The sequence below is a fragment of the Notamacropus eugenii genome, chromosome 1 (genome assembly GCF_028372415.1).
Source record: "Notamacropus eugenii isolate mMacEug1 chromosome 1, mMacEug1.pri_v2, whole genome shotgun sequence".
Classification (NCBI taxonomy): Eukaryota; Metazoa; Chordata; class Mammalia; order Diprotodontia; family Macropodidae; genus Notamacropus; species Notamacropus eugenii.
Genome location: NC_092872.1, coordinates 756610549 through 756630699, shown reverse-complemented (window position 1 = coordinate 756630699; position 20151 = coordinate 756610549). Strand labels below are relative to the sequence as shown.

The following is a 20151-nucleotide window of genomic DNA, read 5'->3' as shown; positions in this document are numbered from 1 at the left end:
TCCACAGGACCAAATACAAACGCCTCTATTTGGCATTTACAGGTCCTTCGCCACCTGGCTCCAGGCAACCTCTCCAGATTTATGACCTAGCTCTCCTCCTTGGGTACTCTTCTGCTCCTCACACAAACACTCCATTTCCTATCTCCACACCTTTGCACTGGCTGCCCCTCATCCCTGGAATGCACTCCCTCTTTCCTGCCATCTCTTAGTCCAGGATGGCTAGAGGGCAGGGCATAACTCCTTCCAAAGCATTCCTTTCTAGAGAAAGGGCTCACAACTTTCCAGGTAACTTCATTTTCCATCAGCAGATCTTTTATGTTAACGATATTCAATGACCTTCATTGCTTTCTGCTAGCAATGACAGCTGTTGGAGGCAGGAGAAAGGGAGCGTATATACGTGTATATGCATGTGTGTGTATATGTGTGAATATATACATATGTTTATGTATACAGGCTACAGATTTCATGTGTATGTATGAGGCAAGTATTTTAGTAGGAAAAGCAACAAATTCAGGAAATTTTAAACTCAACCTCTGATTTAATCCAACAAATTGCTCATACTTCGCAAAGTCAAATTCAATCTTACAAAAGTTGCTTCATTTCTCTAAACAGAAATTTATTTCAAAACAATACAAACAAGAATTTAAGGAAGACAAAAAGTCAATCCAAAAATGTTACTGATTTCACAAACCACTGTCACCTCCCTCTTGAAATCCCCAGTGTTAAATGTCTTGAAATGTTTTGTCTTCTGAACTCATACAAAAACATACATACAGTAACTTTAAGAATTGTTTTTAAAGCTTCTAACAGATCTAAGGCATTTGTCGATAGTAACAAAAAGCTTCCATTTTAGACCCACTGGAAAAGAACACATTTATTCCCAGTCACTAATCTGAGTCCTTTCCCATGCGCTGTTAGCACATTTGGCCCCGGTAACCTCCAAGTGAAGGCGGGCCTGGCACATGTTGCTGCTGCCATTACAGATGAGGAAAATAAGGCTGATATATTAATCAGTCGGCAAGCAGTGGCCAAGACCTGTTGTGTGCTGAGGACGGTGCACCTGGCAGCAGTCTTTGCACACAGACCAGATCTCTCCTACCTCCAAGACCAGGACTCCACCTACCACACTGAACCTCCTCTCTTATTTTACAGACACTGAAACTGAGGAGCTTTAACAGCTCTCTGAGCTATGAAGGATGCTGGTGGATAGAATGATTTCTCACACACGATGCTCCCAACAATGTTCTATAAACAAAACAGATTTGGATTCCGCTCACTGTGAGGATGTCATACCCACACATAGCATGGCCCTTTGAGGGAATGTTGTGGCGCTAAGCCAGGGCTCCAACAAAAAACCGCATCCCTGCTCAGGTGCTTCTAAGCTGTGTGAGTATGGGTAGGCACCAAGCTTCCTTGGGAACACGAAAGGGTGGCTCTAGAAAGATCTTCTGAAATTCCTGCTAGCTATAAAATAACATCTGAGATGGGCTGACCTTTCTCACCCTCTGCAAGGCCCTGAAGCAGCTCAGCATGGGCCAACACACTGGGTATGCTGCTTCGTCATCCCTTTAGACCCTCAGGCACCATCATCTCCTTACCTAGAGTCTCCATGTCAAGATGAACAGACTGACGATCCATGGATGGGTGCAGTCAGCTGATCACTTGAGCTGCACGACACGGGGATAGTATGCTGACTAGAATGCTGAAACCCAGCATTTTGCTGAAGGAATAAATGCATCACATCTTCTCCTGATTAGAGATCCCAAAGAAGCCAACCATGTCTTTGTAAAACATATTAAATCCTGTTTTCTTCTCTGGCACGTCAGAGGTGGTCCTTCCCTGGTTCCAGGCGATGTAGGAATAACTTCTACAGCTCATGTGGCCCCTGACATAGGATCGATGGCGAGACTGGGAGGTCAACCAACAGTGCGTTTGGTGAGCATCAGCACACCATCCTGGGTCCACCATAAAATTGGCACTTTTCAGAAGGTTTGGAGGCCATCTGAATCCCGGTCTCCAGACAGTCATCATCAGGAAACTGGGGTATTTTTCCAGTTAGTGGGGATGCAATAGGTGGAGAGATGAGGGACAATTCACTAATGACTTCGGAGTCTGCCCATATCTGAGCCTAAAAATCGGGAACAGAACTCATCACCCCCTTCTGTTCCACGTCTCCCTCAAAGTTCGATGTACTAGTGAAGCCTTTTAGAACATTAGAGTGAAAATCAGTGTTGTTATTGACCTGGAGCTCCCTTGCATGTTCCAAAGTTGATTCTGGGCATCATCTATTTTTTTCTTCTTTCTTTTTGAGATACTAAATTTTTTCCCCAGTTATATGTAAAAACAATTTTCAACATTAATTTCTTAAAAATTTTGAGTTCCAAAGTTTCTTTCTGCCTCTCTCAGTTTCCCTCTCACTGGGAGAGTAAGCAGCTTGATATAGGGCAGACATGCTCAATCGCATATATACATGTGGGGGATGGGATCTGAAGTAGTCAAAAGCATGAATTAACAAAATGTTTAAAATGTAGGTTAATTACTTTCACATACAAAAAAAAATTCCAAGTAGGATGCAGTTATGGAACGGTGAGTCTGGTTCCTGGTCTAACTGCTGGAAAGCTCCAAGGCTCCTGGGTTGGTCCCAGTTGTCAGACTGTAACTGGTGTAACTGGTGAATCAACAGGGTGATTCGCAGTCTGTGTTGTACGCCTGCTGCTCTCGGTTCCCAACGAGAGGGAGAGTGCTGGGGCTGCCTGGGCTCCAGGATGGCTCTGGTCTCCTCTATTCCTGGGTCAGGCAGAAGTCACAGCATGGCAGGAACAGGTCAGGCTATACTCTTGAGCCTCTCTCTAACCCCCATCTTGCTCCCCACTTTAATTTAGATTCAATCTGAATACGTCATTTTCCCTAAGTGAATCTTGATATTTTCACTAAACAGAAGCCCCCCATGCAGCATCCACACCACATCCCAGTGACCACATCCTTGCTCTGGCCTCTCTCAAGTCCTGAAACTCCAGCCTGGGCTCAAGTTAGCAGACATTGGCTCCAAAGAAAAGACAAAACATGATGTACCCATTGGATGGCTTTGTCAACTGCTCTGGAATTTCAGTTTCAATCTCTCAGCCAAAGGAAGAGGGCTCTCCAAAAGACTGGTATATTTCTCTTCTGCAGGAAGGGGTGAAAGTGGGCACAGTGCTGGTCGTGGAGTGCTTTCTGTGGCCCTGGCTGACTGGGGAGCCTGGGCATCTTGACATGCCTCTGTGGGATCTGGCCTGGGGAGGCTGGGGTGGAGCCAGGTAGGGGCATGCTGCTGAGGCCACAGCTTCCCTTTTTGATGTGGGCACTTCTCATTTCTGCCAGCCGGTTCATTCTCCTCATCAGAGGAGCTACAGGGGAGGCAAACACTCTTTTTGGGGACTTTCTTCAGAGTAGTCTGAGACACAGGCTGAACTCGGGTGCATTCTAGGCCTGCGTGCCTCCCTGCTGCTTTCCTGGAGAGGTGGGGCACATGAGTGCCCACTCTGGGCTTCTCCTGAAGGAATGGCGTTCTCCCAGGTGCCATGTCAGATTTTTCCTGGCTATTTTGCAAACCAAACACCAGGAGATGACCTGGTGGATGATGATCAATCTGCTGGCGCTCAGAAGAAGACCCACTTTTAGCAGCAAGGCTCCCTTCTTTCCTCTGAAGTGGCAAGTGGGTAGGACACCCATAAGGAGGGGAAGAGTACTGGGCACACACTCGCTCCTTTAGAGACAGAAGGCTCAAATCGAGAGCTGAATGCCCTCTGAAAGGGTCAGAATCTTGGGGGTCCTGGCTACCTATGTCACAGATACTTACAGCACCAGACGTTGTTGCAGGACAGAGCTGCCCAGGGTCTCTGCCAGCGTCTGAGGAGCGGGCAGAAGTCGTGGGTAGCTGCGCACCTGGCGAAGCACTGAAGGAAGTGCCTTCCCAGTCAATGGAGCTCAGCTGGAGGGCCTCAATCACTGTGCTATCATCCTGATGCTTGGACATGGATGATGAACAATCACCAGCAACATCGTGCTGTGCGGTCCTGAGTCTTGGAGGGGAAGGGGCAGGGGGCTGTCGGGGCTCCGAATTCAAGGGAGCCCCCAAGAAAAGCTGGCTGTCCACTGCTGGGGCAGTTTTCTGGGGCCACTTTTCATCAGGAGGAATTTTCAGGTTTGACTTGAAATTCTGCCCTTGTACCATTTCACAGGAGAGTGTCACATGGGACAGAAGATCTGCCACCTCCTCCAATTCTGGCAAATCACCTCCCTTAGACTTGTTTTTCTTACCTGTGAAGAAATAGAAATAAAATCAGTTTGTTTTCTTCAAGAAAAGTGAAAACAAACAAATATACAACAAAACGAGGAGGTGTCTAGCCAGTCCTGGACTGTGGTCATCATAACGGATCCCACACCGCAGGGTCCTACTAGGGCATCAAATATATCACAGCTCTGACCAGCAACAAAGTCCCCAATAATCCTGTAAGATAAAGGTTCACTGCAGTTGAGAAAGTCGGACCCGGACCCTTGACACATCGCATGGTTCCTCCTGTTACAGAAGATGTCCAGGCAAATGGGAACTGACTTGTCCAAGGTTACATGCCAGAACCATCCTAACTCAGGGCCCCGTGCTCCTGGGAAGGGCTCTGCCTTCCTTTGTAAAGGGCCCATGTACACAGATGATGGAAATGAGCCTTCTACAGACTACGGAGAGCCAGGGCAGGGCCAGGACCAGCGGCTTCACTGAGACATGTGCCTCCTTCTGCCAATGCCAGCAGGGACCAGCCCAGTAACTCCTAGTCTGGGAGCTGCCTGGGATGCTGGAGACCCAGGGATGTGTCAAGAGGCAAGACTCGAACCCTGATCTGCTTTGAGGGTGACAGTCCGGAATCTCCTGAAGGAGACAGCACTCGCTCAGCTCAGCTGACCTGGGCTCAGTGAGCCTTTGTCTCACACAGTGCTGACCCCAGTGAGCCAGGCCTGCCACACCAGGCAGGAACAGGGATGAAAGCTCTGAGCTTGGCCCTATGCCTTCCATCTCCAGACTCACTTCTGGACCTCTTCCTTTGGCTTTCCATCACTTGTTCCTGGTACTGGGTGACCACACTGGGGTAGGCAGCTTTGAACAAGGAGGCTTCCTCCACCGTGGACACAACAGGTGGCCCTGGCTGGACATTAGCATCAGGGGCGGCTTCAGTGGCTGTCACATAGTGCTCTGAAATACAGAGGTGGGAGGGCTGGTGGGTGACTAGTGGGCACCGCACCCCCTCCCTGAACCACCCCCTTCCCTGCTCATCTTAACACCTCCCCACACCCCCAAGGGCTGTCTCTCCTCTGCCAACGGCAATTCATTATCAGGTGACCACAGCTGACCCCACAGTGGCATTGGAACCCAACAGTGCCCACAAATGCCCTTATGACCATGGCCACCCTTCTCTTGTCTCAGGGAAAGTGTAGCAGCACCATGGAGGCCAGTGTCATCATAGAGGGTCAGCCCCATGCCTGGCTGGCTTTCCCTGCCCTGCTCCCCTCTTCTTCTCCCAGGGCAACTGTCTGCGGCTCATCTGGACACCGCTGTTTGCCTGTGCCCTCCCCTGTCAGACTGGCAGCTCCCACAGAGTGGGGCATGCTTTGGATCACCAGGGTATAGCACAGAGGCTGGCACACATCAGGTGCTTAATCAGTGATGACTGGCCGACTGAATGACATCCACTGACATGACCTAAGAGCAGCAAGCGACTATTCTAGGACCACCAGATTGAGATCTGGAATCACAGAATTTCAGAGCTGTGTGGAATCTGAAGATTCATCCTGCCCAATCCCCTTATTATAAGGGGAAACTGAGATCAAGACTCATGAGGTGACTTGCTCAAGGGCACACAGGAAGACAGCAGCAGATGTGGTGCCCAATGCTGAGCCCAGGGATCTGATGCTGCTGGGGCACAGACCCCAAGAATGATGGGGAGAGGGAGGGAGGGAGAAGGGAGAGGGGGGAGGAAGGGAAAGAGGGAGAGGGAGGGGGAGATGGAAGGGGGGAGGGAGAGGGAGGGGGAGATGGAAGGGGGGAGGGAGAGAGAGGGAGAGAAGGAGGGAGGGAGAGAGACAGACAGACAGACAGACAGTTGGAGAGAGACGGGGCGGGGTGGGGAGACAGATATATAGACAGAGAGTACACTCCTGGGAACCTGGGTCCCAAGCAGCGCAGGCCTGTTCTGCAAATGTGGCATGCGGGGGAGGGAGCATGGTCTAAGGGAGGCAGCCCTCCTTGGGTCTAAGATGGCCAAAGGAGGGCAGCGCACACACACACACAAATACACGCCTGCAGATACACATGCACACATGCAGACACGCATCAGGTGCATAGACATGTACACACAGACACTCTGGGGACAGGGTCGCCTGTCCCATCCCTTTACCCCCCAGTCAGGGAAAGGGGAGCATATGGATCCAGCCATGTGGCATGGACAGAAACAGGCAGACTCCGAGAGAAATGAATGAGGGGATGGACACAAGCTCTAGTCTCAGCTGAACACAAAAAAGACGGGGAGCGATGACAATTTTGGACAAGGCAAAAAGAATGAAAAGACACAGAGAAGGAAACTCTGTTTTGCTGGAGAGAAGCACCTGTGGGGAGGAATTCCCTCCTTCCTGTTCCTCAGAACCATGTCTGGGGCCCAATGGAAAACCTTCAGCACCATCCTCATGAGCAAGACACAATGGGGAGGGGGTGGCAGCCCTAGCCCAGGATGGGGTGTAGCCCCCAAGTCACCAGACCCAGCACACAAAGGCAGGAAGCCCCTGGAATCGCCCACAGCGCCCTATGCGCACCTGGTTTTTGCCACTGGATCTCAAAACAAGGGACGCCACTCCTGATGCGGGTGTGGGTTATCCTGGGAAGAAAAAAGAATCCCACTTAATGCCATGGGCATGAATTCCACAAATAGTGCGTTGAACCACAACACTGAAGCCTAAATCAATCTGTCCATGTGCGTCCTGGAAAGATTCTTCCCTTATTCCTCCCAGGCCTCAGCAGGGTTGGCACCTCCCAACCCCCAAGAATGACCTGGAAACACAATACCCACGTCATGTTGCATGCCTGATTAGTTAGCGTATCCCGTCACTGGGATGCACACTTAGGGCACAGACAGAGGCAGCTGGACCACACCCTCGGCACAGCCACCCCCTGAGGAAGGGAGCAGGGGAAGGAAGCCAATCCAGCTGCCACAGGATGTTTGCTCTGAGTCAAGCCCCATGAAAGACCACCTGTTATCAGACCAATCACAGTCTTCACTTTGTTAACATCCCTGGGACAGTGTTGACAGAAAAGGGCTGCTTGGCTGTCAGGTGAATCCTGGGTCCTTTTTATTGGCAATCACTAGCCTTGCTAATAAACTGACTGTGCATGGACCTTTGTGCTTCAGTCTCCCTTTACCACAACCATAGTGGGGGTGGGGGGTAGGGTATGTGTGAGGACCAGGAGATGTGGCCAGGCTGGGCCTGGGGATCAGAACGAGACTGTATCCATCCTCTGACCTTCATGTAGCCCTGGACAGGTCATCTTAGCTCTCTCAGACCCAGTAACATCTGGAAAATGAAATGTTACTGGGACACCCACCTCACAGGACTGTGGACAGGCTCCAATGAGGTGCTTAGGAAACGCTGTTTGTCAGCTGTAAAGCACCACACACGTCTCTGTCAGCTGTTGTTATGAGTACAAGGCTTGTCACTACAATTCTATAGATGAGGAAACCGAGGCAGGGAGGCAGAGGTGATGCCATCAGTGCTGGCTTTTGAGCCCTGACCCCTATCTGCCCCTGCCCTGACTGCCTCTGAGCTATGAAGGCCATGACTCCTCTGGGAGGACATCTGTGGACTCTCCCACTGGCCCACCCACATCAGACACAGGAATGGCCCACACTGGATCCTTTCTCAGGCCGGGCCTGACACCAGGAGCAGCCATGCACCCAAGGCTTCTGTGTTCCCTGGTAACCATCCGGCCTGACTCAGTAGGAGCCCCGAGTCCTCCAGGAAGCGAAGAGGACAGAGACGTCCCTCAGCTGCCCCTGAGCCCCTCACCGCACTGGCTGCAGCTGGCTGGGGATTATCCGGCCAGACTTCCTCTCCATCATGTCGTGATATGTTAAAAGCACCATTAACTTCTCACACGCATAGTGCCTGGGCCACTCCATCTTCTCCAAAGCAAATACCTGGAAAGCCAAGCAAATGCAGCATGGAGTTAGCCATTCCCTCCCATGAACATCTGGGGGAATGCAAGGTGGGCCGGTCAGTCAATGGGCACTTATGAAGCACCTGCTGTGTGCCTGAAACTAGACTAGGCATGAAGACTTCCAGTCTACAAAGAGTTGTCAATGGGGGGCACAGGGCTGGGCCTCTGATCAATGAAGAGGCCAACTGAATGGCAAACTCCTCTGGGTCAGGTGGCTGATGCCAAGGGACTGTCTACAGGTGGAGGCAGCAAATTCACTTCAACTCGTCTACACAAAGCCTGTGCTACGTGTGGGATTTTCTTGGCTTGTGCAGACAGTCCTGGAGCACTTAGTGTCTGACCCGCACTTAGCTCTTAACAGAGACTTGCTGACTGACTCTGAGGAAGGCAGAGGAGACAGCACAAAGCTACCCGTGGGGCCGGGTTGGGCTCTCCCCATCCCTACAACCTCTCGGGGCTTCCTCAAGTGCCTCGGTGCCATCCCTGAACATACCTGAAAAGATAATAAGTCGGGTCTCTGGTAGCAGACTGTCTTTGTCAGTCTATCCTTGGTCAACTGGAATTCTTGAATAACCTAGAAAGGGAGAAGGAGGTGAACAGAACTTGAGAATTTTGGCTGATTTTAACTCCCTGGAATAGAAGTGCAATTGCCCAGCCTGGTCATTACCTCGTGGAACGGGAATCCTTCACAGCTGCAAGCTCTCCTGGAGAGAAGGCACAAGCCAAAAGGTCAGAGGGTGCCAGGGTGAGGCCAGGGAAGCTGAGCCCTCCCTGGTGGACGGTCACCTCTGGGAGTAGGGAAGCTGGGCCAGGGGCTCAAGGCAGGTGTGAGACCCCTGCAGCGGGTTCGACTTGACTTGCCAGACCTCTAAGTGCTCATGGAAAATGCGGGGTTCTAATGCTCTGGTGACCTTTCTCACAGGGCTGTAGTGGCAGGGGAGCTGTGAACCCTTGAACACACTGGGACATGGGAGCTCAGAGCACTCAGATCACAAGAGTGGGGGGGTGGTCATGGGGCTCTCCAAAGGATGTGCCTCCTCTGGAGCCCTTCAAGGCCAGGTCCAACAGAGACTCCCAGTCAGGTGAGAAGCTCCCCCTAGGCAGGTCCCATCTACGGTGGCCCCCCAGGCTCCTCTGGCAGTTCTGGGACTGGGGTAGGCAGGGGAAGTACTCACAAGAATTACACAAGGCCTAGGCCTCCCCTCAGGCTGAATTAAAGTGAAGCAACTATGGAAAAGAGAGATGATTTAGCAGGGAACTCAGAGGGAGCCACAGGTAAGGAAGGCTGCTCTCCCTCTTCCAGGAGAAGGCCTGGGGGTACCAGTAGACCAGAGAAAACCAGATACTCTCAGAGGAGACTCCAACCAAGCCCCCAGTGCCCACTTCAGAGGTGAGAACAGGAGGCCCACAGATGCTAAGTAATCTACCTAGACCAGTCAAGCCCTCAAATGTCTGATGAGTCAGGGATCAATCTTCATCTGTGCCCAGAGGTCAGAGGTGGAAGAAGGGTTGGTACCTGGCTCCCCAACTGCTGCCCTCAGCCTGGGGACTTGAAGCACCCCAGTCCTCAGCCTGCTCACCTCCTGCAAACTCTCGCCCCACAGACAGATGGCCCAACCTCCAGTCATCCACAAAACACCACATCTATGCTCATAAACTATGAAAACACCCGATGTGACCACAGTCTCTTGGCATTCTGGCCAGCACACTTTCCTCTACCCCCTGCTGACTGCTGGGTGAGCCAGGCCCATGACCCTCTTCCCTGCAGTCCCTGCTCCCCCCATCACACTGCTCATCTAGCCTTGCCCAGTCTCAGTCTACCTGCTACCTTCACTTGTAGGCAGCTAGGTGGCTCAGTGGTTAGAGGACTGGGCTTGGAGTCAGGAAGGCCTGAGTTCAAATCCAGCCTCACACCCTTCCCAGCTGTGTGAATGACCCTGGCCAAGTCACTTAACTCAGTTTGCCTTGTCTTCTCATCTGTAAAACAGGCATCTACCTCCTGGGATTACGTCAAGGATCCGATGAGATAATATCTGCTGAGCTCATAGGAGATGCTTTATATGTTAGCTATCACTATTACTATCTACTCACATGCTGCTGAGTGAAGGTGGAGACAGGGCCCACTAGAGACTGACGTCCCACGGCCTCCTCTGGGCCCTCGCTGCTGCCTCTCCCATCACCTCCCCCTCCTATTCCACACCTTCTCACCAGGGCTTTCCCCGCTCTCACTCTCTCCGCTCACATCCCGACTCATATTTTACAGAAAAAACTGAGGCCATTCTCCTGAGGCTCCCTCTTCTCCCTTCCTTGTCTCCCCTCACTCAGGTGCCTTCTGCGCCCTTTCGCCCTTCAACCCTGTCTCACATAAAGTAGCCTCACTCCTGACAAAGCTGACCCCTCTACGTGCTCAGATGATCCCCTCCATCCTGTCTCCTCCTGCCTTTTCTAGTACGGTCAACAGTACCACCTCCTCCCAGGCCCTCGGGCTCCCCGGCCAGGTGTCCCCTTGGACTCCTCACTCTCTTTCATCCTGCCCCCCCACATCCATGGTGGCCAAGGCCTGGGATTTCACCTCTACAGCATTCCCCCAATATGCCCCCTTTCCTCCCCTGGTACAGGCTCTCATCCCCTCACACCTGGACTATGACAGTGACTGCTGGGGGGGGGGGGGGGTCTGTCTGCCTCAGGCCCCTCCTCAATCCAGTTACCTAAGGGATTATCCTAAAGTGTAGATCTGACCACGTCACCCCCACTCAACAAACTCCTGTGGCTCCCCAACACCTGTATCATCAAATACCAAATGCTCTGGTGTTCAAAGCCCTTCGCAGCCTGCCTCCTCCTCCCTTTCCAGTTGTCTTGGCCCTTACGCCCTCCCAGGTACACTTTGATGCCAGTCTCCTGGCTGACCCCAACAAAACCTTCCATCTCCAGGCTCCAGCATGGTCTCTGGCGGTCCCCCAGGGCTGAAATGCTCTCCTTCCCCTGCTCTGACCACTGACTTCTGAGGCTTCCTTTCAGTCCCCACTCAAATGTCCCCAACTCTTGTGCCTTCTGTCTGCTAATCATCTTCTCTCAGTCCCAGATAGAGCCTGGCTGTGGCCTTCCTCATAGGACTGTGAGCTCCTCCAGGGCAGGGACCTTGGCACCATGCGCAGCATACAGCAGGTGCTTAATGAATGCTTGCTGACGAGGAGAGGTGCTGCCATGTGGGCCATCTGGGGAGGCCACCTCCATAAAGGAGGATCAGGCCAAAGGATGGCAGGGCTCAGCATCACCTCAGGAGTTAGTCCATAGAGCAGTCGCTATCCTCAAACTGGAGGGAATTCAGGGGTCACAGGGTTGACTGTGTCTGCAGAAAGAAGTGCTTCCCAAGCCCCCCTGGGTCCTCCACACTAGTGTATGCTCTGTCCTGGACCCTGCCCAACCTTGAGAGGGAGTTGCTCTCCACTGGCCACCTCTACAGTTAGGGAGCTGGGAAGAACCTGACTGGCCCATGTGGGTCTGTCCTTTGTGATGGAGCCACAGATATCCACGCGGCGATGGCTCTTGTGGGGGAAGGAGAAGCCACCTACCTCTTGACACTGTCCTCGACAGCACCCTGCTGTCGTCTGTGCTCTGCGCAATGCCACTCACAAAAGCAGCGGTACTCGTAATCATGGGGTTCACAGTGCTTCTCGCTTCCACACAGTCTGCACCCATTGCGCTCATGGTCCCTGGTGGAGCCTGCAAGGACACACAAGCCACTGAGTCACCTCCTACTTGCAAATGTCCATTACAAATTCAGCTTCATTTCTCAAAATGCACAAACACCCACAAACGTCTTAATTAGGGCACTGAAATTTTAAAAATGTTTTAAATATGACAGTCCCAGACTCAAAACAAAGACTCTGAATTGGGATGCTAACTTTTTGCCTTAGAGGATTCATTTTTTCCTGGAAATTTATGCCAAATTGCAAAGAAAAACAAAGCTAGTTTTTTCTAACCCCAGAACATCCAGCCTTTGGCTCCCCAATCTCTGGCTGGTCTTACCTCTTGCTACTTTCACTCTGATCCTATGTTCTAAGTCAGGCTCTCCAAACTGCTTTGATGGTGCATCCCTATCAGCAAAAAAATTTCTGAGCACACATCTCCAACAGATGTGTGTTTGTTAACACATTACATATGTTACCCTTGTAATGCTGTAGCATGTGCATTATATAACATACACAAAACAGACATGAGATGAAGACCAATCAAGTAATCTACCATGAGGTTTTATCCAACCTCTGCCACAGGCCACAGGCTGGCTGAATGCTGGGATGCAGACAGAGGGCAGAAGGCAAGTGTTGCCCCCCAGGAGCTCCCATCTGAAGGAGAGGCAGTGGATGGAAGAAGCTAGCCTCCTGCAGGAGGCAGTCTATGTGCCAAGCCTTAAGGGAAGCCAAGAGATGGTGGAAAGGAGGAAGTGCTCTCTAGGCATGGTGGACAGTCAATGGAAAAGCAGAGAGAGAAGAGGTGGAATGTGGCATGGGGGTGAGGAAGAACCACAGGCCAGCAAGGCTGGGCCACAGGGTGTGTACAGGGGAGCCATGGGTAAAAGCAGAAAGATGAGAGTGGGCCAGGGAGCCCACAAAGGAGGGACTGGATCGACCCAGGAGATCACGTGCAAGGTTATCGACACAGTCCAGAGGAGAGAGAAGGAAGGCCAGCCTGGACCAGGGTGGTTGCTCTGGGAGGAAAGAAAAGGAGAAATCCAGAAGTTGCACAGAATTTACTTACACCATTTCACAAGTGATTAGATAAGTGGAGCAAATGAGAGAGAGGACCTCAAGGTTGTCAACTTGGATGTCCACAGAAATGGGGTGGTAAGAGGGAGGTTTGGAGGGAGGGATCCTAAGTGCTGCTGCAGACATGTGGAGAGGGCTGTGGGACATCCTCATGGAAATGCCTGACTAAAGTGGGAGTCACTGATGCAGACACCATGACTGAAGCCACGGCAGAGAAGAGAGGCCGAGGACAGGACTCTGGGGACACCTAGCGTTGAGAGGATCTGGGAAGAGAACTCGTCCAAAGTGCCCAGAGTAAGAAAGGAGGCAGGCAGATAAGAAGCAATTGGATCTGGCCACTGAAAAAGACTACCGGTGCCTGGAGAAAGCAGCCACACCCAAGCGATGAGCTCAGAAGCCCAGGGCAGAGGACTGAGGATTCAGTGAGAGGAAGTGGAATCAGAGTGTGGATGCAGGGAAGGCAGGGAGATGGACAGGCTCTGGCAGAATCCAGTGAGGCCAGTTTGGTAGGTCATAGAGAAAAAACAAGTAGGGAGGGAGAGACGGTGGGGATGATGAAGGGTGGAGAGGACAGAAGCGTCTGGGCAGGTGACATGTAGTGGAGGAGGCTGCCAAGGCCTGTGCAGGCCGGACCTTTCCCATGCCCAGGACTCCTGATCCTGCTGCTTCTGCTTTCCCCACTCTCCCTGCCTCCCTCCCACATCCCTGACGGTAAGGATCTGGAGAAGCAAGGACACAGCCTTGGTATCTCTTCCTCGCTCCCCCCACCATTTACACGGGCAGCAGAAGGGGCTGCTGTGGTAGGGGCGGGATGACTCAGGTGCCCAGCTGCTGGGACATGACCACCAGAAGGGGCTGCTGTGGTAGGGGTGAGATGAATCAGGTGCCCAGCTGCTGGGGGATGACCACCTAGCTCAGCCAGCGGACCAGGAGAGGTGGGCCATGTGGGGTGCTACTCTCGGTCATCCTGTACACCCACTTCTGAGACCAATACTCAGGGCAATTTTGATGTCCATAAAACCAGGAAGGGAAGGAGGGCAGGCCAGTCTGGGCCCCTCCATAAAGCAGAGGTTCCAGGAGGACAAGAGGAGGATGAACATGATAAACATCTCAAGGGTGCGGGGATGCTTGCAGGTCCTGGGTGCGAGGGGAGGTCCAGGATAAGGCAACGGAAGAGGAACAGCTTGAGAGTCCAGAAAATCAGGAATGAGGCTAGGAAGAAAATGTGTCTGGGGCTGGGTCACCCTAACACCAAGAAAGCTCCCTGAGGACAGGTACTAGCTGCCTTTGGCCTAAGTATCCCCAGCACCTCACCTTCCGATTTCAGACAATTTAGAGAATTCTGTGATTATATGGAGAAAAGAATCCTCAAAGAAGTTTCAGGAAAAGGTCTGCTGCTGCTTCACTGACTCCACTAGAGCCTCTGACTGGATGGGTCAAAACGTGCCACGTCCTTGGAGACACTGGCTCATCCGACTTGCCTCCTGAAGACCTGGATCCAGGTCGAGAAGCAACAAGTGGAACTGACCAGGGAACAACTAACGGGTTAAGTATGGAAAAGGGGTGTGACAGGGCTGTATACTGTTACTATATTTATTTGACTGAGATGCAGAGGGCATCATGCGAGATGCCAGGCTGGAGGAAACAAAAGCTAGAAATCAAGGTTGCCAGCAGACACATCAACAATTTCAGATGTGCAGATGATGCCACTGAGGGCAGAAAGCCAGTGAGAGTTAAGAAGCCTCTTGAGGAGAAGGGAAGGAATGGCTTGAACTAAGATCAGGACGACGGGTTCCGTCGTGTCCGATTTTATATTCCTGGGCTCCAAGATCGCTGCAGACAGTGACTGCAACCATGGAATGACAAGATGCTTGCTCATCAGAAGGGAAGTTCTGTCTCATCAGAAGAGCATGCTAAAAAGCAGAGACATCACCTGGTCAACAAAGGTCCACACAGTCAAAGTTATGGCTCTCCTAGGAGCACTGTCCGGCTGTGAGCTGGACTGTAAGGAAGGCTGGGCTACACAATCGACGCTTTCCACTGTGGCTCTGGAGAAGACTTTCAAGAGTCCCTTGGACAGCAGAAAGGTCGAACCAGTCAATACTTAAATGAATTCAGACTATTCACTGGAGGGACAAATACTGAAGCTGAAATCCTTTAGCCACATAATGAGAAGAGGAGACTCTTTGAAAAGCTCCTGACGGGAAGAAAGATGGAAGGCTAAAGGAGAAGGAGATGGCAAAGAAGGACAGATAGTGCCATGGGAACAGTGAAAATGAGCCTGGATAGACTTTGGGAGATAGTAGAAGACAGAAGGGCCTGGTATGCTGTGGTCCACGGGGACACAGAGAGTCAGACATGACCGAAAGCACCAAAAGTGTTCACCTACCTGGATGGGCACACACGGAGCAATGAGCTGGCTTTTTAACTGTGGCTAGTGTTGGGTCAAGGCTGTTGGACTCCTCCTTCCACTGATCAAACCTGGAAAGGTAACAACACAATCAGTGGGGGAAAGGGTGGGGGGGCAGGCCAGGGCATCAGGGCAGATCAGTTCTCGCTCAGGCATCAGATTTCCAAATCACTTTCTTCACAACAACTCCATACAGCAGAGAGTGCCCAGAGCATCCCCACTTTACAGACAAGGATGCCCAAGTCCAGAAAGAAAACTGGCCTGTATATCACCTGCTCACCCACATCAGAGGGAGGATGTACACTGCTCTGAACTAAAGCCTTCGAGATGCTCTCCTTCCGGACAAATTCACCTTTCCAGAAGAGGGCAGCCTGTCCCGGACTGGCCTGAGGGCAGGAGAGGCACCACTGACCTCTCTGCTTTCCTCCAGGGACCTGGCCTCCTTCTCCTCTGCTCACACGGTCTATTCTGCTGGAAAAGCAGGGAGACTGTGCAAACCAGAGCTTCTCTTCTAAAAGAAGTGATTAAAATGGTTCTCAAAGAACTTAGAAGAGGGAGGCCTCCTGTTCAACCATCTTCCTGCAATCTCATGTAAGACTTTAAAATGTTACCTTGCCTTTCTAGGCTGACAACGAATAGCAGGGAAATCAGATCTCCAAGTGCTCTCCTTGCACCAGAAGTATCACAATGCATGAGTTAGTGAGATATGAGCTAAGATTGTTGGAATATGGACCGTGTTTGGGTCTGTTTTTAAATTTTACTATTTGCGGATCTCCCAGAGTAGGGGAGCCAGGCAGAAATGTTGGGGAGCTGGTACATGTGCATGCTTCAATATGTAACATTATGTAGGTCACAGAACTTGATTTATGAAAAGGCATTACACGATTTATGAGAAGGCGTTACAGACTGTGTGGATGTCATATCTGTCTTTTCTTGCAGCTGTTGGCAGACTGTTATGAGACTCATTCCTAACTGAAGTTATCACAGCTGTACTCATAACAAGAGGTGCAGAGAAAATAAAGAAAACAAAAAGAGGCTTGAGCCTGTCTGTGCTCCTCAGACATTCCTAGGAAAAAATGTAATCTGGGAGAACACGTAGAATTTTACATTAGAATCTGGGAATATAAAGCAACTTTTTATATATAAAAACAAACTTTTAAAGAGTTGGAAGGGCCTTCAGTGGCTGCTGGTTCTCCAGTCCAAGCCCCTGCCCTGAACCAGAATCCTGTTCTTGGCATCCCTGATCCAGGAGATCTCAGGCTTGGTGTGAGGCCTTGGCGTGGGGCCCTCCTGAGCAGGGGCCTGACCCTCAGAGATATTCTCTGCATGAGGACGTTTCCCTTAGAGTGAGCCAAGACCTGCCTCTCCTGACTGCCACCTTCTGGACTTCCAATGTCCCTGCCTCTCTGCTGGCTTCTCCTGGGCCTCCCCTCAGCACCTGGGGCCTCCTTACCTTGATCACCTCATGTCACCACAAGATCTGCCCTCTACTCCCACAAGTGAGTGGCTCCTGGAGTCAGTCTGTAGCCTTCCTTCATTCCTTCCCCATCCCTGTCCCTGAGTTCAAGTTCAGCCTCACTCGCTAGCTGTGTGACCTTAGGTAAGTCACTTAAACCTGTCTCATTTTCCTCATCTGTAAAACAGAAATAATAATAGCACCTATCTCCCATCATTGTGAGGATCGAACGAGATGACAGTTGTTAAGTGCACGGCCTAGCACCTGGCACACAGTAAGCACCTCAAACCCCCTCCCTCTCTTCCTCTCTTCCGTCCCCCATCAGAACAGAAGCTTCTTGAAGGCAGAGCCACCTTCCCTTCCATCTGCACATGTACGCCTGGCACACAGCAAGCCCTCAGTCACTCATTCTTCCCTTCCTTTCCTGCCCCTGGCTCACACGCAGGGGCTGGGTCTACGTGGGCCAGTCTAAGGCCTGCTGCAAACACTGCCCTCTAAGCACCTGCAGTGAGGGAATGCATCCTGGTCTACCCCATCACAATCCCCAGGGCTCTGCCCGGCCCGATCCAGCCTTCAGAGGAGTCTCCCATGAGGTTGGACTGGGGACTAAACCAACACGACATACAGCAGCCACCCATGATTATTGGAGAAGCACCAAGTTCGACCATTCGAGGAGACATCACAGAGTTTATTCTGAATTTTACCTCTGCAGTAAACTCTGCCCTTTCAAGGCACGTACAAGCTTTAATGCCTGCTCCTTTCCAACTCCAGGGATACCCTTCAGAAAGAAGAGAAAAAAAGCAATGCTCCGTTAATCATAGAAACAAAATGCTCTGCAGCAGACTCTTGGACGAACGTTTTAAAGGAAAATCTTGGGGAAACGAGCAGATCCATTCCATGGTCACCAAACAGCCTCGAAGACGGAGGCAGTGACACTACGACTGACTGAGTGGCTTCTGGGACCCTAGACAACATCCCTGAACATAGCGTGGCAGGGGTCCAGAGTTTATGGCTGGCTCAGGGACACATGAATAAAGACTAGACGTCTCTACTGAACCCACCAACCAAAGGTACTGAAGTAAGAGTCCCAGGAGGTGCTGCGAGGGGCTGAGGAGACTGAGCCACATGGGAAGGGCGGAACCTCATCAAGGGGACAAGCTCATCAGCATCAGACAGTACGGCTGTGGGCCTAGAGCAGGGGATGGTCCTGCCCAGCTCTTGACGGGGTCGTTTGGGGGCTGATCGGGGCCTGATTAGGGAGTTAAAAACACTTGAAAAAAAACTCAATAAAAAAAAACAATAAAAAAAATGCGCAACAAATGGCCAATAAAAGATATCTCACTCTGTCCCCCTATGTCAGCCTCAAAAGACCTCACAATCCTAACAAAGCCACTGAACTTCAACCCTGGCTTCTTCCTCTCTAACCACCTCATCCATCACTTGGCAAACACTTATTAAATGCTACTGTGTGCCAAGCACTGAGAATACAAAAAGAGGCAAAGGCAGCCCCCAGCCTCACGGAGCTTCTTTTGGGGGAGACAACAAGCAGACCGGCTGGATACAAAGTGAGCCATTACAGGACACACGACAGGATTAATGGGAATAAACGCAAAGGTCCAAGCTTGGGAAGCAAGAATGCACCGCACTATGGAAACCAGTTTGGCAGAAACGAAGTATAGACTAACACCTCACATCGCACTTCAAGGTAAGGTCAAAATGGGAGGATGATTTAGACATGAAGAGTGATACCAGAAGCAAACTAGGGGAACACAGAAAATTTTACCTGTCAAATTTATGGATAAAGGAAGAATTTATGACCAAACAAGAGACAGAGAGGATCATGGGAAATAAAAGGATAATTTTGATTATGTTGAAAAGGTTTTGCACAAAAAACCCCAACACAACCAAGATTAGAAGGAAAACAGGGAACTGGAGAGGGGGGATTTGGAGAAAGTTTCTCTGACAAAGGATTCATTTTTCAAATACATATGAAACTGACTTATAATTTATACATACATTTATAAAAATAAAAACCATTCCTCAGTTGATGAATGGTCAGTTTTCTTTTTTTTTTAAATTTATTTATTTAACTTTTAACATTCATTTTCACAAAATTTTGGGTTCCAAATTTTCTCCCCATTTGTCCCCTCCCCTCCCCCCAAAACACTGAGCATTCTGATTGCCCCTATCACCAATCTGCCCTCTCTTCTATCATCCCTCCCTTCCCTTGTCCCCATCTTCTCTTTTGTCCTGTAGGGCCAGATAACTTTCTATACCTCTTTACCCGTATTTCTTATTTCCTAGTAGCAAGAACAGTACTCGACAGTTGTTACTAAACCTTTGAGTTCCAACTTCTCTTCATCCCTCCCTCCCCACCCATTCTCTTTGGGAAGGCAAGCTATTCAATATAGGCCATATCTGTGTAGTTTTGCAAATGACTTCCATAATAGTTGTGTTGTGTAAGACTAACTATATTTCCTTCCATCCTATCCTGCCCCCCATTGCTTCTATTCTCTTTTGATCCTGTCCCTCCCCAAGAGTGCTGACTTCAGATTGCCCCCTCCTCCCATTGCCCTCCCTTCCATCATCCCCCCCCACCCTGCTAATCCCCTTCTCCCCCACTTTCCTGTATTGTAAGATAGGTTTTCATACCAAAATGAGTGTGTATTTTGTTCCTTCCTTGAGTCAAGTGTGATGAGAGTAAACTTCATGTTTTTCTCTCACCTCCCCTCTTTTTCCCTCCACTAAAAAGTCTTTTGCCTGCCTCTTTTATGAGAAATAATTTGCCCCATTCCATTTCTCCTCCCAATATATTTCTCTCTCATGGCTTAATTTCATTTTTTTTTAAGATATGATCCCATCCTATTCAATTCACTCTGTGGTGTGTGTGTGTGTGTGTGTGTGTGTGTGTGTGTGTGTGTGTGTGTGTAATCCCACCAACTACCCAGATACTGAAAAGTTTCAAGAGTTACAAATATTGTCTTTCCATGTAGGAATGTAAACAGTTCAACTTTAGTAAGTCCCTTATGACTTCTCTTTACTGTTTACCTTTTCATGCTTCTCTTCATTCTTGTGTTTGAAAGTCAAATTTTCTTTTCAGCTCTGGTCTTTTCATCAAGAATGCTTGAAAGTCCTCTATTTCATTGAAAGACCAATTTTTCCCCTGAAGTATTATACTCAGTTTTGCTGGGTAGGTGATTCTTGGTTTTAGTCCTAGTTCCTTTTGACTTCTGGAATATCCTATTCCACACCCTTCTATCCCTTAATGTAGAAGCTGCTAGAT

At 50.3% G+C, this 20151-nt stretch overlaps 1 protein-coding gene across 3 annotated transcripts in view; it reads right to left on the bottom strand.

Annotated features, from left to right (window-relative positions):
- Positions 1 to 595: 595 nt before the first annotated feature.
- GEN1 (GEN1 Holliday junction 5' flap endonuclease) overlaps positions 596 to 20151 on the bottom strand; it is a 31921-nt gene continuing 12365 nt past the window's right edge. For all 3 annotated transcript variants that reach the window (XM_072644244.1, XM_072644100.1, XM_072644167.1), the window contains 9 exons: positions 17573 to 17646; positions 15392 to 15483; positions 11809 to 11959; positions 8904 to 8940; positions 8730 to 8810; positions 8086 to 8216; positions 6838 to 6899; positions 5060 to 5224; positions 596 to 4299 (listed from right to left, as the gene is read on the bottom strand). In XM_072644244.1, the coding sequence (XP_072500345.1) occupies positions 3089 to 4299; positions 5060 to 5224; positions 6838 to 6899; positions 8086 to 8216; positions 8730 to 8810; positions 8904 to 8940; positions 11809 to 11959; positions 15392 to 15483; positions 17573 to 17646 (2004 nt within the window). In that variant the 3' untranslated portion in view covers positions 596 to 3088. The remainder of the gene's footprint in view (positions 4300 to 5059; positions 5225 to 6837; positions 6900 to 8085; positions 8217 to 8729; positions 8811 to 8903; positions 8941 to 11808; positions 11960 to 15391; positions 15484 to 17572; positions 17647 to 20151) is intronic.